At 41.6% G+C, this 17684-nt stretch overlaps 1 protein-coding gene across 1 annotated transcript in view; it reads left to right on the forward strand.

Annotated features, from left to right (window-relative positions):
• reck (reversion-inducing-cysteine-rich protein with kazal motifs) overlaps nucleotides 1-17684 on the forward strand; it is a 79738-nt gene that overhangs the window by 43766 nt on the left and 18288 nt on the right. The window contains exons 11-17 of the mRNA XM_037079597.1: nucleotides 1283-1495; nucleotides 3785-3921; nucleotides 5203-5346; nucleotides 5448-5636; nucleotides 10107-10229; nucleotides 13493-13664; nucleotides 16603-16792. Coding sequence (XP_036935492.1) covers nucleotides 1283-1495; nucleotides 3785-3921; nucleotides 5203-5346; nucleotides 5448-5636; nucleotides 10107-10229; nucleotides 13493-13664; nucleotides 16603-16792 — 1168 coding nt within the window. The remainder of the gene's footprint in view (nucleotides 1-1282; nucleotides 1496-3784; nucleotides 3922-5202; nucleotides 5347-5447; nucleotides 5637-10106; nucleotides 10230-13492; nucleotides 13665-16602; nucleotides 16793-17684) is intronic.

Below are 17684 nucleotides of genomic sequence, written 5' to 3' on the forward strand. Positions count from 1 at the left end.
TCAACTCTCAAAACTCGCTATCTCTGTCACTGTCACTCTTCCGCCTCTGTCCCTCCCACAACTTCCCCTGTTCCCCAGCAATTAAACCACATGGTTTGCCATATAATTTTGTGATTGGTTGGTGTGGTGCCTTTTTCCACCAATAGGAATGTGTTTTCTTGCTTGCAAACACTTCCTGGTTGCGGACACTTTCATGACAAAAGCCCGTTTTTATCGTTTCTTCCTGCACCAGACACAAAGCAAACGTGACGGCAATGTTCACAAAGTGTGGCGGACATTATTTATCGTAAGTCCGGTTTTGGACGCTCCGTCGAATCAGGAGGTGGGCCGTGGGGGTGGGCTAGCAGCTAGCTACACATGAACAGCCACAGATTCCATTGTTGTCCTCGCGTATCCGGATCTCCTCAGAACAGACTCGGTCTGGACTTGTTTAGTCTCATTAATCCACAACAGTCAGTTTAAATCCGCTTGTTTCTTAAGGTATGTCGTGGGTTTGAGCTCTGCAGTGATTGGCTCTGGTGCACACGTGACTGTGGTGGCTACAGTTGACAATGCTAGCGGAATTCGTAAAGCATTTTCCACCAAAATGACAGGCATTCGTTTTTTGTGCTGCCTCGCACAGACGGGGAAATATCAAACTGTCAGAGTGCCTGGCATGAAACCATGAAAATGTGTCTGCTGTGAGTTTTAAAGGTCTTGATGCAATAAAGGGGCATGACAGTGTACACTTTCAGATAGCCTCGCTTGAAAAGGCATCCATAGTGTTGCACTCAACTGTACATACAGACAGTGACAGAGGTAGTTGGGTGGAGAGGAACAAAGAGAGAAAGGCTCAAAGTCTCCTAATAACAAGCATCTGATTGCCACATGTAGCTTTGGTTTAAGAGGACAACCACTGTTGACCATTTTGGGGTTGAATCAAATTAAGGATCCATGGTTTTACACACACACACACACACACACACACACACACACACACACACACACACACACACCCAAATAAAAACACAGACACACACACAGACACACACACCCAGAACTTCTGCCTAGAACCTTCTCTTTAAACCACCAATTAGCTGACTCACTAGAGAGCAAACCCACCAATCAGACATCAAAGACGCTTCCTGGTGCAGTGGAGGGAGGAAACCATCCTCACATTTCCCAGAGGGACTTGTAAGACCTGCAGAGCAGACAGCAACAAGGCTACCTAATTCTGCAATCACATATCGACCACATTGTTATTGCTTTTTATGCCACATTGGCTTCTTGTCTCTGTCCACAGGCCAACAGAGCTGTTCCGCAGCTGTAATGTCCAGTCAGACCAGGGCGCCATGAACGACATCAAGCTGTGGTCCAATGGCACAATCAAGATGCCCTTCATGCACATACCTGTGCTGGACATCAGGAAGTGCCTGCCAGATATGTGGAAGGCTGTGGCCTGCTCCCTGCAGATCAAACCCTGCCACAGCAAGTCCAGAGGGAGCGTCATATGCAAGTATGTACTACCATCCTGCAAGTGACAAGATACTACACAGTAGTAACCAGTAACAAGGTCCCATATGACCAGGAGGGAAAATGTGGAGTGAAACACCACATACAGATATGTTGGCTTGTCAAACACAAGGTTTATCACTAACATGACTTGTTTAATTAACTGCATTCCAAAAGTGTCCGAGTCAAAGTGTCACCAAATTCATTTGGTAACAAGAAGGACTGGAAGGATTCTGATGCTGGTTGTCATCAAGATTCACAGATTTCACAGAAAAATTCCTTTTGGACTGAATTCAGTTAAGGTGGGTGATGAAACATCACCTGCGCTGGTCATTTCGATCCTGTCTGGAGGGTGTATGTGAATGTTTTTTTTTCTGTCATCCACCCTAGTAATAAATTTAAATATTAAATAAATAAGACCTAATGTTTTTCAACCGACTCTTTTGGTCCTCCTGCACCCGGATTGATGTCTTTGTATTTTAAAGTAGATCTCTCAGTTGTTTTCTGTGCTGGTTATGCTTCTACCTTTTACTTTTCTTAGCTAAAATGTTTTTGTTTAGTTTCTCTGTGAAAATGGATGAGGTCAAAAATGTTTTTTTTTCTAATCTGGAAACATGCTAGTAGCAGCATATAGACTGATTTGGGAAATAGTATGACAACAGACATAACCAGAGACCACCTTGTGATGGGTTCACACCAGCAACAACCAGACATGTTCAGGTTCTGACCCATGACTATTCAGAACTGGTTAATACATATAACATGAGACTACACCCATCTTCAAAGTCAGCGTTCATTTGATTTCAACTGTGTACCTGTGACATCTCTTGACTCCATCAGACAGTTGTGATGATATTTTAGTGACAGAAATATCTCTGTAGGCAAACAGACATATAAACAGCAGGCACTGTATCCCACTCAATAGGTGTCTCCAGAACCACATTTTGTCACTATGACACATAATCACACACACACACACACACGCACACACACACACACACACACGCACACACACACACACACACACACACACACACACACACACACACACACACACACACACACAAACACACACTCACAAAGTGAAAACATTGCCACCTGACGCTGTCTCGGCTGGTAGCTAAAGCCACTGGGAGAGCAAGACAAGAAGCTTATTATGGGCTGTTATAATGTGAGCTGTGAGAAGGTTTTTTAGTCCATGTTTGGCAAACTGACACCAGTAAACGTTTTAATGGGTTGATACTAAAGAAAACTGTAAAACCTGATGAATCGCAGACAAGCTCTGAAAGATTTATGGACTATGGTTCTCATCGGAAATTACAGTTACTGATATTCTCGGAATAAAACAAAAAGTCAAATTGAAAGATTACTCAGTTACCATTCAAATTCACGCACACAGTGTCTTTACCCACTTCCACTGCCTTCCCCTCCTGGGCAGCTTTTGGTTTTATGCTACTAATTGTCCTTCTCTGTGACAGATCCTATCCTGTAATTTCCAAATGGTTAAAAATTTCATATGAAGCGAGGAGGTAAATCACAGAGGAGCACAGTCAATTTTTTACTCCCTCTCCCTCCATAATGTTAATCCTGCTGTCGGAGACGTCATTATGTGCAGGTAGACTAGTTAGTAGACTCAACTACTTAGTAGTCCTGACTTGCACACTATTCTAACTCAAGCTTTCACCAAGCTTATTTTCAGCAACAATCCAGAATCTAATAGTAAATTCCTCCTGGCTTTTTTTTTCAGTTGTGTGTATTTAGGACTTACAAATCTGCTTTCTCAAGAAGAAAAATAAGAGAAGAAAATCATGCTTTGCAAAAAAAAACAAAAAAACAGGTTAATCCAAAAAGGCCACATGGTACCTACAGAGTTAACATGATCAGTTTTTGCGCTGAGGCTTCCTCCAAAAGGCTCATTTTATGCATTTAGGTTGGTGTAATGAGTTTTAATTATTTGTTTTCTTCAGAACTGTCATGGTTGAAAGCGTACTTTCAGCAAGCTATATTTCTATGAAGGCATGAGTGAATTCAGCTGTCCCACATCAGTACTGAGTGATGAGAACATGAAAATGTGTACTTGGTGTTTGATGCACAAGCGGAGGATCTGCTTTGTCATGTCTGTATAGTGTGTGTGTGTGTGTGTGTGTGTGTGTGTGTGTGTGTGTGTGTGTGTGTGTATACAGTACATGTCTTGTTCAGTCATTGTTCAGCCAGCTCAGTTTACACCCCTTTTCACCTTCAAGCAGAGTCACACAGACTTTTAAGTGTTTCTGTATCTCTTATCTGTTCTCAGGTCAGATTGTGTGGACATCCTGACCCAGTGTGGAGACAGGAAGCGTTTCCATGAAGGACAAACTGCAGAGAGAATCTGTAGCCAGCTGTCGCCTATCGATGACCCTGAGCGCTGCATTCCTCTCCACAGATACCTCTGTGAGTCACGACCGATAGCACATATTCCTCACAGGGATGTGGGACGTTTGTACAGCTTCAGTGTTGAGCAGCAGTCACTCTCTCCTGGAGTGAGTTAAGTTAAATATGGAAATGCCAATAACATACTGTACAATAACTGGAAAGAAACATTTCCATGCTGCAATCAGTCCAGAGCTGCCTGTAAATCAATCAGTAGCCACCAGGGGGCAGAGGAACACAGACGCTCAGAAGCTGACAGACAACACTCACAGTATTTAATCCTAAAAACTATTAGGGCTAATATTTCAGCAAACAGTTGGCTAATTTTACATTCAGCAGGCACAGAACCTTTCAATAACTGTGCCTGTCTTTTGTTTGGTGCTGAGCATTTGGTGTTGTCTGAAAACAGCCACGTGCTGATTCTGGAAATATGGTTGATAAGAGTGCTGGGACAAAACTATTCAATAACTGTGCCCAAAACCAAAACAATGAGAAAAACAGTTATTGTTTAGCTAATCAGCGCAGAGTCAGTTCCAAGTCTTAAACGTTAGGCTCGGAGTCTCAAACTGTGTTGTAGATTGGCCTCTTGATAAATAGAAAGACACCCAAATAATCTCTAATAAACAATACAAATGAGTTAATTAACTATTTATGTCATTCAAATAATCAATTAGACGTAATTCTCAGCAATGCAAATGTGTGTTTACAAGTGCATTGAGCTACACACAAACACACAGACACACACACACACAAACACAGTGTTTGTAGAGGCCAAATCGTGTAAATTATATCATCACGTGACACTTTGAACACTTTTCACAATACTTTTTTTGAGCATTACAAGCCCCGTGAAATGTTTCATTTCACTGTAATAACTGGAGCCGTTCAGTCCGATAAAATCTGGGAAGTCTAGAAGAGCCACAGAAATAAATGATTTTATCCAAATTCAAGTTAAGTAGGTGCTAAAGTATCTGGTGCGCACACTCGCACCCCCAGCCCGTTTTATCAGCACAGCGCAACACAAATTGTCAAGCTTAATGGAAAACCATCTTTTCTAGTCACGCTGGTCTAACACAAGTTATTATTTACCTTTTAACATTTAATATTTTGCCATTTCTAAACAGGGTAACAGTACACATAGTGCATTTAGAGAAATAATTATTTATTTTAGAAACACAACTAATGCAGCACAGCGTGTACATGTGTTTAGTCTGTCACCAGAAAATACTACTTAATCTTATCTGACAGCCATGTTTCATCCCGCTGTGCATTTCCATATCCGCCCCTCATATTGCCCTCCAGCCCCCAGTCCCCTAGGCCGCAGTGTCGTTGAGGAGGTCATCCATCCATGCAACCCCAACCCCTGCCCCAGCAACCACTTATGTCAGGTGAACAGGAAAGGCTGCCTTGATGAACTCAACTGTCAGCCATACCTCTGCGTGCCAGGTACGACCATCTACTACAACAGTTCACAGATTCACTGTGTTTGCTGTGCAGTCTTAGAAATTGCAATATGGTAGTCCATCTGTGTGTGTGTGTGTGTTCAGGCTGTAAACTGGGCGAGGCCTCAGAGTTTCTGGTGCAGCAGGATGCTCGTATCCAGGTGCCGACTCGTACCGGTCCTGCTGGGTGCTACGAGGTCTGCAGCTGTGGCCCGAGCGGACGTCTGGAGAACTGCGTGGAGATGCCCTGCGTGGACACCAACAAGCCCTGCATTGTAGAAGGACAGAGGAAGAGTAAGACCTCCGTCATGACCACCTCTCTTAAAGACAGAGTTCTTAAAAAAAGTTTTAGATACAGCAGAATAAGTCTCAGGAGCTTAATTCATTGAGTGCACCTGGTCCTGTGCGGGAATGGCACTGACTAAAAAGTTACGCCATCACCGGTCTACCACACAAGCCCGGAGGACCCTCGTGAAATTAAAAAATTAAAATTTGGACAGGTGTGATTTATCTACAGCATTTCAGTTCGAGCAGTGGAGCGGAGTGCCGAGTCAAACTGTCCCAAGCTGATTTGAGTTTCTATGACTAGTTTAAGTGCACAAGAGTTGTGCTAATACACGGCCAAAGATGAACTGTCCCTGGGCCCCCCCCCAACCCAATGTGTGTTGCAAGAAGTCTGACCGTAGCCCTTTTCACAGATTCCACAATAGTGCCGAAATCGATAAATCTGTAAATCTAAAAAAGTTTCAGCACACTTTTTTTTATGATCATGTGGATGCTGTTATACTGTATTGTGATTTAGATCCTGACCCACCATGCATCCTGGAAAGCAGTTTGTTTTTCTGCCTGAAATTACATCCCATAATCACCATGAGTAAACAGCCGACCCTGTCTGGCACACAATCACGGAGAGGAATGCAGTTTTCTGGGGGGAAGTTCACTGGAGACTAAGGAGGGAGGGCTGACCGCATGGTGGCTTGTCCTCATTGAATTTGGCGATTTTATTTTCTATATAAGTAACCAGAGCCAGTAACTACGACAGCATACTAGTGGAAGGCGACAAACACATGCAAGTTAAAGATTTTTGCTCGAGATCATGTCAAAATATCACCTGTCTGTCATTTGTCCCACTTGGTGCCGGGGAGAGGGAAGGAGTGAGATAAAGGGTCGGTAGGACGGGACGACAGCCACTATATATGTATAAATTCATCCACAACTGACACATAATCCAAATCTGAATTCATTAGGGTTAGGGTTAGCACAAGGGTCAGTTATTTACACATAATGAAATGTGACTGGTGCAGCCCAAACAACTGTAATAGCAACTTAACACACAAAGACTTCAAGTTCCAATACCAGTATGTTTAAATGTCAAGGTGTGTTTTAAATCTTGTGTCTTGACCTTGCAGATAACTCGTCTGCTCAGTGAGACTTACAATCCGACTTCACTTGCTAAAAAAGTCTGCAGACTCAGAGTGATCCAGTGTCAGTCTGAGAGCAGTAATACATGAATGAAGATGAATGAGTCAGTCAGGCAAATCAGACATTCACAGGCTTATCTGTTTCTGTAGTCTCAATTTCTAAATAGAGAATTTGGACTACCCACTGCACAGATAGAGGCCCTCGCTCGAAAATCATATTGTATTTTATAATCTTGAGTCAATTTTCACAACTGGTTTATACAGTGAATCAGTATAACAGCTGAAATATGATTGGCTGGTTCACCCCATCACAAATTATTATGATAGCAGAAGTTTTGTTCGATGAAAATTGAGTCCAGTAAATCCAGGTGAAATTGGTGCAGTATGAGTTGATTTGATTCTGTAGGGACTCAGTTTGCAGGGATCATTATGTTATTTCTCACGCTGCCAGTGGGGGGCAATAAAGAGAAATCTGTCAAACCCTTCTCACAGGGGCTCTAACATTTTATCATCAGTGCATGAGCACTTAGTCATTCCACTGAACTAATGATTGTTCTCTCTGTTTAGATGTGGCCATTCACTCTGAGCACCCCCTCCTCTCTGCCTTCAGCAGCTCACAGTTCTCTGGTTTAATGTTCCTTCTAACTTTGTGCTTTTATGTTTGTTTTCGCCCGCACTTCTAAGGAGGACTGAGCTGCCCTGCTCTTATTGAAGACAGATGTTTGGCTTCAGTTGCACACACGCTGTTCTGTTTTGAGCAGAGCCGAACTCCATTTAAAAGTCTGGCAAATGAATGTGCTGTTGACTAACAGCAGCGAAGGACACATCACAAAATATGACTTTGCTTTTCTGAATCTGCAAGAGCCTCGCTTTAGATCAGCAAGCTGATGTTTTACCAAGGTGCTCACATTTCAGCGAAATCACTGAAATGGTGGACCTTTTCTTAGCAGGTGTCAGAGAGATTTTCACAATAATAATACATGATATTTGTATAGTGTTTGTCATGAGACTCAGACACTTGTGAACATAAAGCAATACTCAAATATTACATTTAAAAAAAATACATCACACAATGCTTCACGCTCTTTTGAAGCTGATTGCTCCGCGGTCATATTGTTGACTGTTGATAACAGTTAAAGGCATGTCGTTAGGAGCACATTTAGCTTTGAGTGCTGAGAAGCTTTTGTAGCCTATTGTCATTTACCACCAAAACAAATGATGGTAGGTGAGAAAGTCACGATTGGAAGGAAGTGCTGCTTGCTGCTCCTTGCTTGAGGAGTGTGCTGAATTGAAAGATTTGATATATTAATATTTTCATCAGGCTAGCAGATTATAACCACCGAACAAACACCAAACACTAACAGAGGCAGTGAGATGTGGTTAAAAGCTCATTTACTAGACAAGACTAACATTAGCCAGATAAAAATATTCTGCTCGTAACTCAGCTAAGTCCTGTAAACACAGACAGAGGCTTGATTTGTTTGTTTTGGTGATGCCGTCTTTAAATAAAGTTTTGAAGGATGGCTGAGTGCTGGTCATTTGATGGTATGACTGGCTGGCATGGCACTGTGGCAACACACGCGTTTTTACTGGACATGTATAAATACGGAGCGAAAGTCAAGGTATAGCTTTGTTTCGTAAAAACCACTGAAAGCAAGGCGACACAGCTAGCCTGGCTCTTTTCTTTGCCTCTGATTTCAGTCTTCATGCTAAGATAAGCTCTGGCTCTCAGATGATCTGCAGATTTGTTAGTGAGAGGATATTCCCTCATACTGAAGAAGCACCTGATCGGTTGCAGAAATGTCTCAGCTTGTAGGCAGTAAGAATAATTAGTTCAAGTAAAGGCTCTAAAAAGCTAATCCACCTCTTAGCATGGGTCATTGTTGGCCATTAGAACCAGTACATCAGTTTAAAGCCTTAGTTAGTCTCTATGTAGCCTGAGAAGAGAAACCCAGGGTAAAAGATCTAGAAAGTGCTTGCTGCTGCTTGTTATTGCTGTGAGCTGTGTGTCAACTCATGTTTCTCTCCAAATCAAACCAAAAACTGTTAAACCGTGGGACACATAAAGGATTTGACTGTAATGGTAATGGTCCTAATCGGGCTTTGGTTCCCCTAAAGTCTAAATTTCCCAGAGCGACAAGACATACAGGCAACTGTACGGCATTTTCATTAATCTGAAATATTTACAGTCTGCTGTCATTGACCAAGCAAGGAAAAAAGGCAAGCTCCATACCGTAAATCACCATTCCCAAAACAACACAACTGTTGCAGCCTACCAGCGAGAGGCAAACCGGACCTTTGTCTTGCAGTCCCAGTTTGATTACGTTTACGTACTAAAACTACTCGGTTAGGTTTCAGACAACAACAGTTTGGCTTAAGATCAGTATTGTATATGTCTATGTCTATGTAACTTAAGTTACAGTATGTATGTGATGTTACTTAACTACATTACAAGACAAAAAGCAGCAGTCTCCTTCATAGTCCTGTTTTTGTTTGTTCCACTCTTCCACCCTGTTCTCCTTCCCATGCAGTCACTTTTTATACCATGTCATCTCACTACCTCCGTTGCTCCTGTAGTAATAAGTATGTCCACTAGAGGTTGCCTAATAGCCAGCATAAATATGGGTAGTGATAAGATGAATTACAGACAGCAGGACAGTAATGGTAGTAATCAATTACTGTTTCAAAAAAAAGGAGAAATTTAAAATCATTTGTGACACCAATAACAAGTCATAAGACAAATATTAATCATATTCAGACAGAGGTTTATAATTTTATCATTCATGTTCTTTCTTGTCTAGTTATCTGGAGATACTTTTTGTTTTCAAGACCACTCATTAGTTCATCATACCATACCTGCAAAAATGAGGGATAAATTATTCACTCCTCTGCCCAGCTCATGTCAGTGCAGCTCATCTGCAGAGCAGGTGAACACTAAACTCATAGAACTGTTTCATGTTTTACTCACACCTGCGATGTGAAAGAATTCAAACGTGTGCCTCGTGCTCATGGTTGAGTTATTAAATCCTGGCGCGCCACAGAGCGTCCCTTCTGCCGGGCAGCTGAAAGTGCTGTCAGACCACCGCAGTAGAGAGGGTTTAACCAGATCCTGGTGTAATTGTTGTTTAGCTGACTTCACTGGCAGCACAAAGCTCCAAAGCAGAAACAGACGTGAGTTGTGTTGCCTCGCACGACCCCCTCTTCCCATCAGCCCTCTCCACTTCCATCACAGTTATGTTTTCCCACATCACCATTTCCATTGAAATCACTACATCCTAAATACAGTGATATGTTCTTCATGTGTTCTTCTGTTGTCTTGCTGTGTGTTGCTTGTTACCACCAGACCATGGGACATCTTTTAAGAAGGATTGTCACACCTGTTCCTGCTTCGCCGGTGACACCATCTGCTCCTCCAGGGAATGTCTCAGCTACGACAGCTCTGATGAGAACCGCCGACACTTTACAGGTCCGTGTGTGTGTGTGTCTATGTGTTTGTTTGTCACGTGCCACGTGTGCACATGTCTTTCAATAGTGTGATGGTTTAAACACGACAAGGTCATTTCAAGGTCGGTCAACCAGTGAAAGTGTGGCTTCTGATTGTGTAAGAGATAACATTCAAAACATTCAAAAACATGGTTATAGTGATGTGTTTGTTATATTGTGACACAGATCCTAACTGAACATTTCCAAAATTAAGTATTCATTTGCTGGGCTGATTTGTTGTCAGCTGAGAGGTAGATTTTTGTTTTGCTTTGATCAGTGACTGAGGCGTCTTTCCAGGAGGCAGTGTTCATTTTGGTACATGATTTTTATTTAATGGTGTTAGTTTAGTTTTTATTTCATTTCATTTAATTTTATTGTTGTTGAAACATATTTTAATCTAGTTTCCATTTATGATGTTTTTGTCTCATTTTTGGTGTGCAGTTTTAAGTTGACTAATCATTTTCAGGCAACTGCTGTCGCCTTTGTTGTGTGCAGATACCATGGTTACTGGTGATGTTCTTGTCCCTTGGCTGAAAAGAGACACTGCTCACTTGTTTCTTTACATTTTAGGGCTTTTATTAGATACTTGTGTCCAAAGCAACTTATAGTAATTTATACATTCATTCATACACTGATGGTGGTGGCTGCCATGCAAGGTGCCATCCAGCACATCAGGAGCAGTTTGGGGTTCAGTATCTTGCTTCAACGTGCAGACCAGGGGGAATTGAACCAGCAACCTTCCGATAACAATGGATGCTGTTGTGATGTGTTGTGATTGAAAGTGACAAAGTTTTTTTTGCTGTAAATTATATAGAACATAATCACCATCTGTAAACTGCATGCTGTCTGACTGTCACTTGCGGGGAGGAAGGCTGTTTTCTGGGGCAAAGTTCACTGAAGTCTCAGTCTGGAGGGCTGAACGTTGCAGAGATTTTTTTCAACACAAACACTCGAGTGAGTTAAAGTTTTTTGCCGGTGACAGACGCTGTTTGACGAAGAGTCTGTAGGCAGGAGTACAGACAGGAGGACAGACACTTCTCCACATATAACTGTGTATTTTTTTCCTCATACAAGCTGCCAAAGAAAGTTATAGTTAACACGTTACCGTTGTTTGGTCATGTGATGTTGCTTGGACATTTCTTTTTATTTTGTTGAGTGAAGGACCTGTGTAGTTAGACTGGCAAGCCCTCACTCCATGCCACTGGCTTATCCATTCACCCTGGTTCGGTTTGCCTCTGATACTACCTCTGATACTACCTCTGATACTTCCTCTCCTACTTCCTCTGATACTTCCTCTGATACTACCTCTGATACTTCCTCCGATACTTCCTCTGATACTTTTTCTGATACTTCCTCTGATACTACCTCTGATACTTCTTCGGACATTTCCTCTGATACTACCTCTGATACTTCGTCTGATACTACCTCTGATACTTCGTCTGATACTACCTCTGATACTTCCTCTGATACTACCTCTGATACTTCCTCTGATACTACCTCTGATACTTCCTCTGATACTACCTCTGATACTTCCTCTGATACTACCTCTGATACTACCTCTGATACTTCCTCTGATACTACCTCTGATACTTCCTCTGATACTACCTCTGATACTTCCTCTGATACTACCTCTGATACTTCTTCTGATACTTCCTCTGATACTTCCTCTGATACTTCTTTTGATACTTCCTCTGATACTTCCTCTGATACAGTGTGAATGGGGCTACCTCTACCCCTGAGCCACAGTCGCCCTGTCCCACTTTCTGTGTGACTTTGGCCTACAGAACAAACGGATTCTCAGCAGTTAAACCAGTCAACATGATGAACTCCATCTCTGTTGTTTCTGCTCAGCTACCTTATGCGTACACTGCTGAGCAGCTGATCATCCAGAAGCTAATTCACTACAATACTGTTATGTGTCTGGGTTGAACTTAAACAACAGGTATTGATATTTAAAGGGATGACTGAGATGGCTGATCATCAACACGAACTTTGGAACTTACTCATTCACTCTGATAGCAACATGAAAGATAGCTGACTGAAAGTTGTGTTGCATTCATGGCATGTGCTCCCTGCGTGTGTTTGTTCTTTGTCTCATTTGATTTGGTGCTGCTTGTTGTTTAACTCTCTGTTTTGACAAAGAATGTCAGATAACATTAGTGATAGACAGAATGTTTGTGAGTTCAAGATGCTTCTTACTAACAGTCGTCCAGCAGGTCATGCAGTTAAATCGTGCTCTGAACATGGGATATTAAATTATTACTATTATTGGGAGCTGGAGGAAACAGTTTTACTTGTCAGGAGCTACAGCAATTCTGCATACAGGTTGTTAAATAGGACTTAAGACATTTACAGCAGTAACTAGTTTATTTGTTATATTGTTCATCTTTTCTATATATAGTTCTTAATTTCTCAAAATTGAATTTTATTTAGTTCTTGTCTCATTTTTGTTGTGTAAAAGGCCATCTTTATATTATTTTGGTCATAGTTTTTGTTAATTATATTAACTCCACAGTTATCAAAAACATTTGTTGAGTACTTGTTTCTAATTTAAAACTGTAAAGGTGGCCCTTTTGTGGCCCTTTTTACGCTATTTTTCATGGATCTAGCTAGCTGTGTTAAAAGATGACTTCTCCATTCTTAATCCAACCTGTGCAGCTCTGATTGGACATATCTGAAGTTGATTACACAACAAAGTGTCTATTTAAAACTTGAAATGAATATGAATTGTTGGACAGAGGCCTGATCCAACCTGTGACACACCAGCAGTGCTGACTATTGCACAGAAATCTTCCTTTACTTACCCAAGTTTATCACAACATTAGTAATATCTTCATAGCTCTGGTCATCAGTTAGTCATTGGTGTAAATTATGAAAACATTTTGCTCACCAAAGTAATCAGGAGAACTGTAAGTATCACAATAAAAAGGTCCCAAGGGACTAGAAAATACCCAGATCTGCAGAACCCCACAATGTGGTGGTGAATTCAATATCAATCATAACCATCACAGCCAGTGACCAGAACTATGAAAATTAGACCCAAGATCCAATAACAAGTACATTTCCTTTAGACTGAAGATATATTATTGTAGCATCACTGGTGACTGCCACACTGTAAATCTGTGCTTTACAGTGACCCAGTGCATTGTGTCAACTGTTATCATTCCATAACTATTAAAGCCATGAATACTGTCCTCCCTCATACTATATGTCCTCTCCCTCCCTGCCCCCTTTGTCCTCCTGCAGGTCTTCCCTGTAGTTGTCCAGACCGCTTCGTACCAGTATGTGCCTCGAATGGGCGGACCTATCCCAGCGCCTGTGTTGCTCGCTGTATGGGATTCAAGGACCATCAGTTTGTCTATGGCTTGTGCCGTCTCAGTAACCCTTGCACCAACAAACCCTGCCAGAGAAACCAGAGGTAGGTTTAGCGTGTCAGTCAGTGTAGCTGCTGATAACAGTGAGCACCAATATCAAGGGAAATCTCACTTTGTGTCCCATCTGACTGACAGACAGGTTGTTGTTTCAGGTGGCTGTGTTTCTGGTAAGGGGGCTTCGAGGCCCTTATCAGCATGGGGTTTGTTATTCTATTAAATTTACAGATCATCATCATCCCCCACATGCACCCATAGGCTTCGACCCTTTACCCATGGTCTAAATGCTGTCTCTATAGCTTTTCTACCCAGACAGTAATACAGATCTAAGGAAGCATAGGCTGACATTTATAATCACTACTGGTCATTGAAGTTTTCTGTTGATTCTCTAACCATCTTAACTGCAGAGGCCTTTCATTGAAGCAAGCTAATATTAAGACAGGTCTCATTTCTGAACTTTTCCTGATGTAAGGGATTAAGGCTGGGTTGTACCAGCAAGGATATGTTTTACTCCTATTAAACATAGTTCAGCCTAAATTCAGTTCCACGAAACTCTAAAACTATCTTAAAATTATGAAATATTTAAATTAGACCTTTTTTTTTTTTAGATTTCCTCTACTACTCTGACCTGATGAACTTTAAACTACAATTTAAACTGTGAACCATTATCATTTTTAACGTACACTTAAAATGATAGCCATGTTGTGATGGATTAATTTCAATAATTAAGTTTATTGATTATACTTAAATAAGAGACTCAACTCAGTTGAATTTCATGATTTTGCTGAATTCCTGTAGCAATACCGGTTCAGCAAGAAAGACTGTTCTGGCGCTGAACAGAAAGCCTCTGGTATTTCCTTTGATACTACCTCTGATAAATCTTCTGATACTACCTCTGATACTTCATCTGACATTTCCTCTGATACTATCTCTGATACTTCCTCTGATACTACCTCTGATACTTCCTCTGATACTATCTCTGATACTTCCTCTGATACTACCTCTGATACTTCCTCTGATACTTCCTCTGATACTACCTCTGACACTTCCTCTGATACTATCTCTGATACTTCCTCTGATACTTCCTCTGATACTACCTCTGATACTACCTCTGACACTTCCTCTGATACTATCTCTGATACTTCCTCTGATACTTCCTCTGATACTACCTCTGATACTACCTCTGACACTTCCTCTGATACTTCTTCTGATACTTCTTCTGATTCTTCTGATACTACTTCTCATACTTCCTCTGATACTACCTCTGATACTTCTTCTGATAGTACCTCTGATACTTCTTCTGATACGACATCTGATATTTCCCTTGATACTTCCTCTGATACTACCTCTAAAACTTCCTCTGATACTACTTCTAAAACCTCCTCTGATACTACCTCTGATATTTCCTCTGATACTACCTCTGATACTTCTTCTGATATCACCTCTGATATTTCCTCTGATACTTCTTCTGATATTACCTCTGATATTTCCTCTGATACTATCACTGATATTTCCTCTGATACTTCCTCTGATACTTCTACTGAAACTACCTCTGATACTTCCTCTGATACTACCTCTGATACGTCCTCTGATACTTCCTCTGATACTACCGCTGATACTCCCTCTGATACTTCCTCTGATACTCCCTCTGATACTTCCTCTGACACTACGTCTAATACTTCCTCTGATACTACCTCTGATACTTCCTGTGATCCTTCTTCTGATACTACCTCTGATATTTCCTCTGACACTACCTCTGATATTTCCTCTGATACTACCTCTGATACTACCTCTGATACGTCCTCTGATACTTCTTCTGATTCTTCTGATACTACTTCTCATACTTCCTCTGATACTACCTCTGATACTTCCTCTGAAACTTCCTTTGATACTTCTTCTGATACTACCTCTGATACTTCTTCTGATAGTACCTCTGATATTTCCTCTGATATTACCTCTGATACTACCTCTGATACGACATCTGATATTTCCTTTGATACTTCCTCTGATACTACCTCTAAAACCTCCTCTGATACTACCTCTGATATTTCCTCTGATACTACCTCTGATACTTCTTCTGATATCACCCCTGATATTTCCTCTGATACTTCTTCTGATATTACCTCTGATATTTCCTCTGACACTACGTCTGATATTTCCCCTGATACTACTTCTGATACTTCTTCTGATACTACGTCTAATACTTCCTCTGATACTACCTCTGATAGTTCTTCTGATACTACCTTAGATACTACCTCTGATACTTCCTCTGATACTTTCTCTGATACTTACTCTGATACTACCTCTGATACTACCTCTGATACTACCTCTGATACTTCCTCTGATACTATCTCTGATACTTACTCTGATACTACCTCTGGTACTTCCTCTGATACTACCTCTGGTACTTCCTCTGATACTTCCTCTGAAACTACCACTGATACTACCTCTGATACTACCTCTGATACTACCTCTGATACTACCTCTGATCTCAAAGGGCAGTGTGATTGGGGCTACAACTTTAATCCACTTTTCTAATTCACAGACACACTCACACACACACACACACACCTTCACCCCATGTTGACATCTGCTGTCGCACTACATGAACTCTGTTGAACCCTTTTCCCTGCTTTCAATGTTTATGTCCTTGTGCGTTCACTCATTTAACAGAGTGCAGGCATGTGTGCCGACTTGGTGGTTGCTATGGTGACAGAGCAGGGTGTCTTTGTGTGTTTAGATGGCTGATGTTTGCTCATATTGTTCTTGTATTGCAGCTTTTTACCCAAATAATCTCCTGAATTTGTGTTGTCTACTTCCTACATGTGTGAATGTGTGTTTTGGGTGGTGTTGGTTTGAGCTTAATGCACAGAGGGTGCATTCCGTGCATGATAATAGCAGTCTGATCTCGACTGGTCTCTTCACACAATGAAAGAGAGCAATACAGATGAGTATATATATAAAGGAATATTTTGTGTATTCCAGGTGCATCCCAAAGTATCGTGTGTGCCTGAGTGACTCGTCAGACTGCCCACAGTACGAGTGTGTTGGCCGGCCGGCAGCCTGTGATAAGAACAGTGTGGAGCCAGCCTGCGATACAGACGGACTGGTCCACCCCAGTCTGTGCCAGCTGCAGCAGGCTGGGAAAACCCTGGCCTACATGGGCCACTGCCAGGTATGTCAAACAAGAAAGCAACACACAGCAGCATTCAGGTCTTCATCTTTACAAACACTAATGGCTCTACAAAGTGCAGACCACCTGTTTTTCCACATCCAGCCTTCAGTGCTGTTAAAACTGAAAAGCACTCAACAGAGTGCAGACCTCCATCTACGAATAATTATCCTCTGAATTAGCTGTTGCCTTCAGTCCACACAGTATAAGTCAGAGGAGCAAAAGTCACAGAGGGAAGTACCTGTACAACTGCAGTATAGTGTCCATACACACTAATGTACACAATCTGCAATCTGTACGTTTCTTAACCCATTCTGACACACCCTCTACACACCCTCCTGCACTCTGAGGTCCACTTCTGTCATCCAACTCACCCACAGTCTTGACTAAGATGAAGTCTAGAGCCTTCCTCAAAGTGTTCACTCACACATTCTCCATACGTTCAGATCCTGTCGGCAGTGAAAACACATTATTTCAGACAGGCATACTCTGTCTGATTCTGTCTCCACTGGCTATACTCACATTGATGATTTTTTTTGTATTTGTTCACTAAGCCTCACCATTTGCTTGCATTTTGCAGTTATTTCAAATATGATACATATTACATGGATGTCTTAGTATTTGGTATGTCCCCCTTTTGCTTTGATGACAGCATGCAGTCCGGCTGGACTGGGCAGGCATTCTGTGACATCATGAGAAAATTTGGGAAACACTGTCAAATAATGCTGGGATAACATGAGTCATCAGGTTTTACACTAACTTGTGGAGTCCATACTAGCTTGAGGGCATTTCTTTGAAAAATGTACTAGCTGTAATATCACACAGTGGTTTTATTTCAGTGGTAATAATTTGTGCTGAGTTTAGTTAAAGGTTTTCTATCTCTGTGTGATACCTA

This window comes from Acanthopagrus latus, chromosome 19 (assembly GCF_904848185.1).
Source record: "Acanthopagrus latus isolate v.2019 chromosome 19, fAcaLat1.1, whole genome shotgun sequence".
Classification (NCBI taxonomy): Eukaryota; Metazoa; Chordata; class Actinopteri; order Spariformes; family Sparidae; genus Acanthopagrus; species Acanthopagrus latus.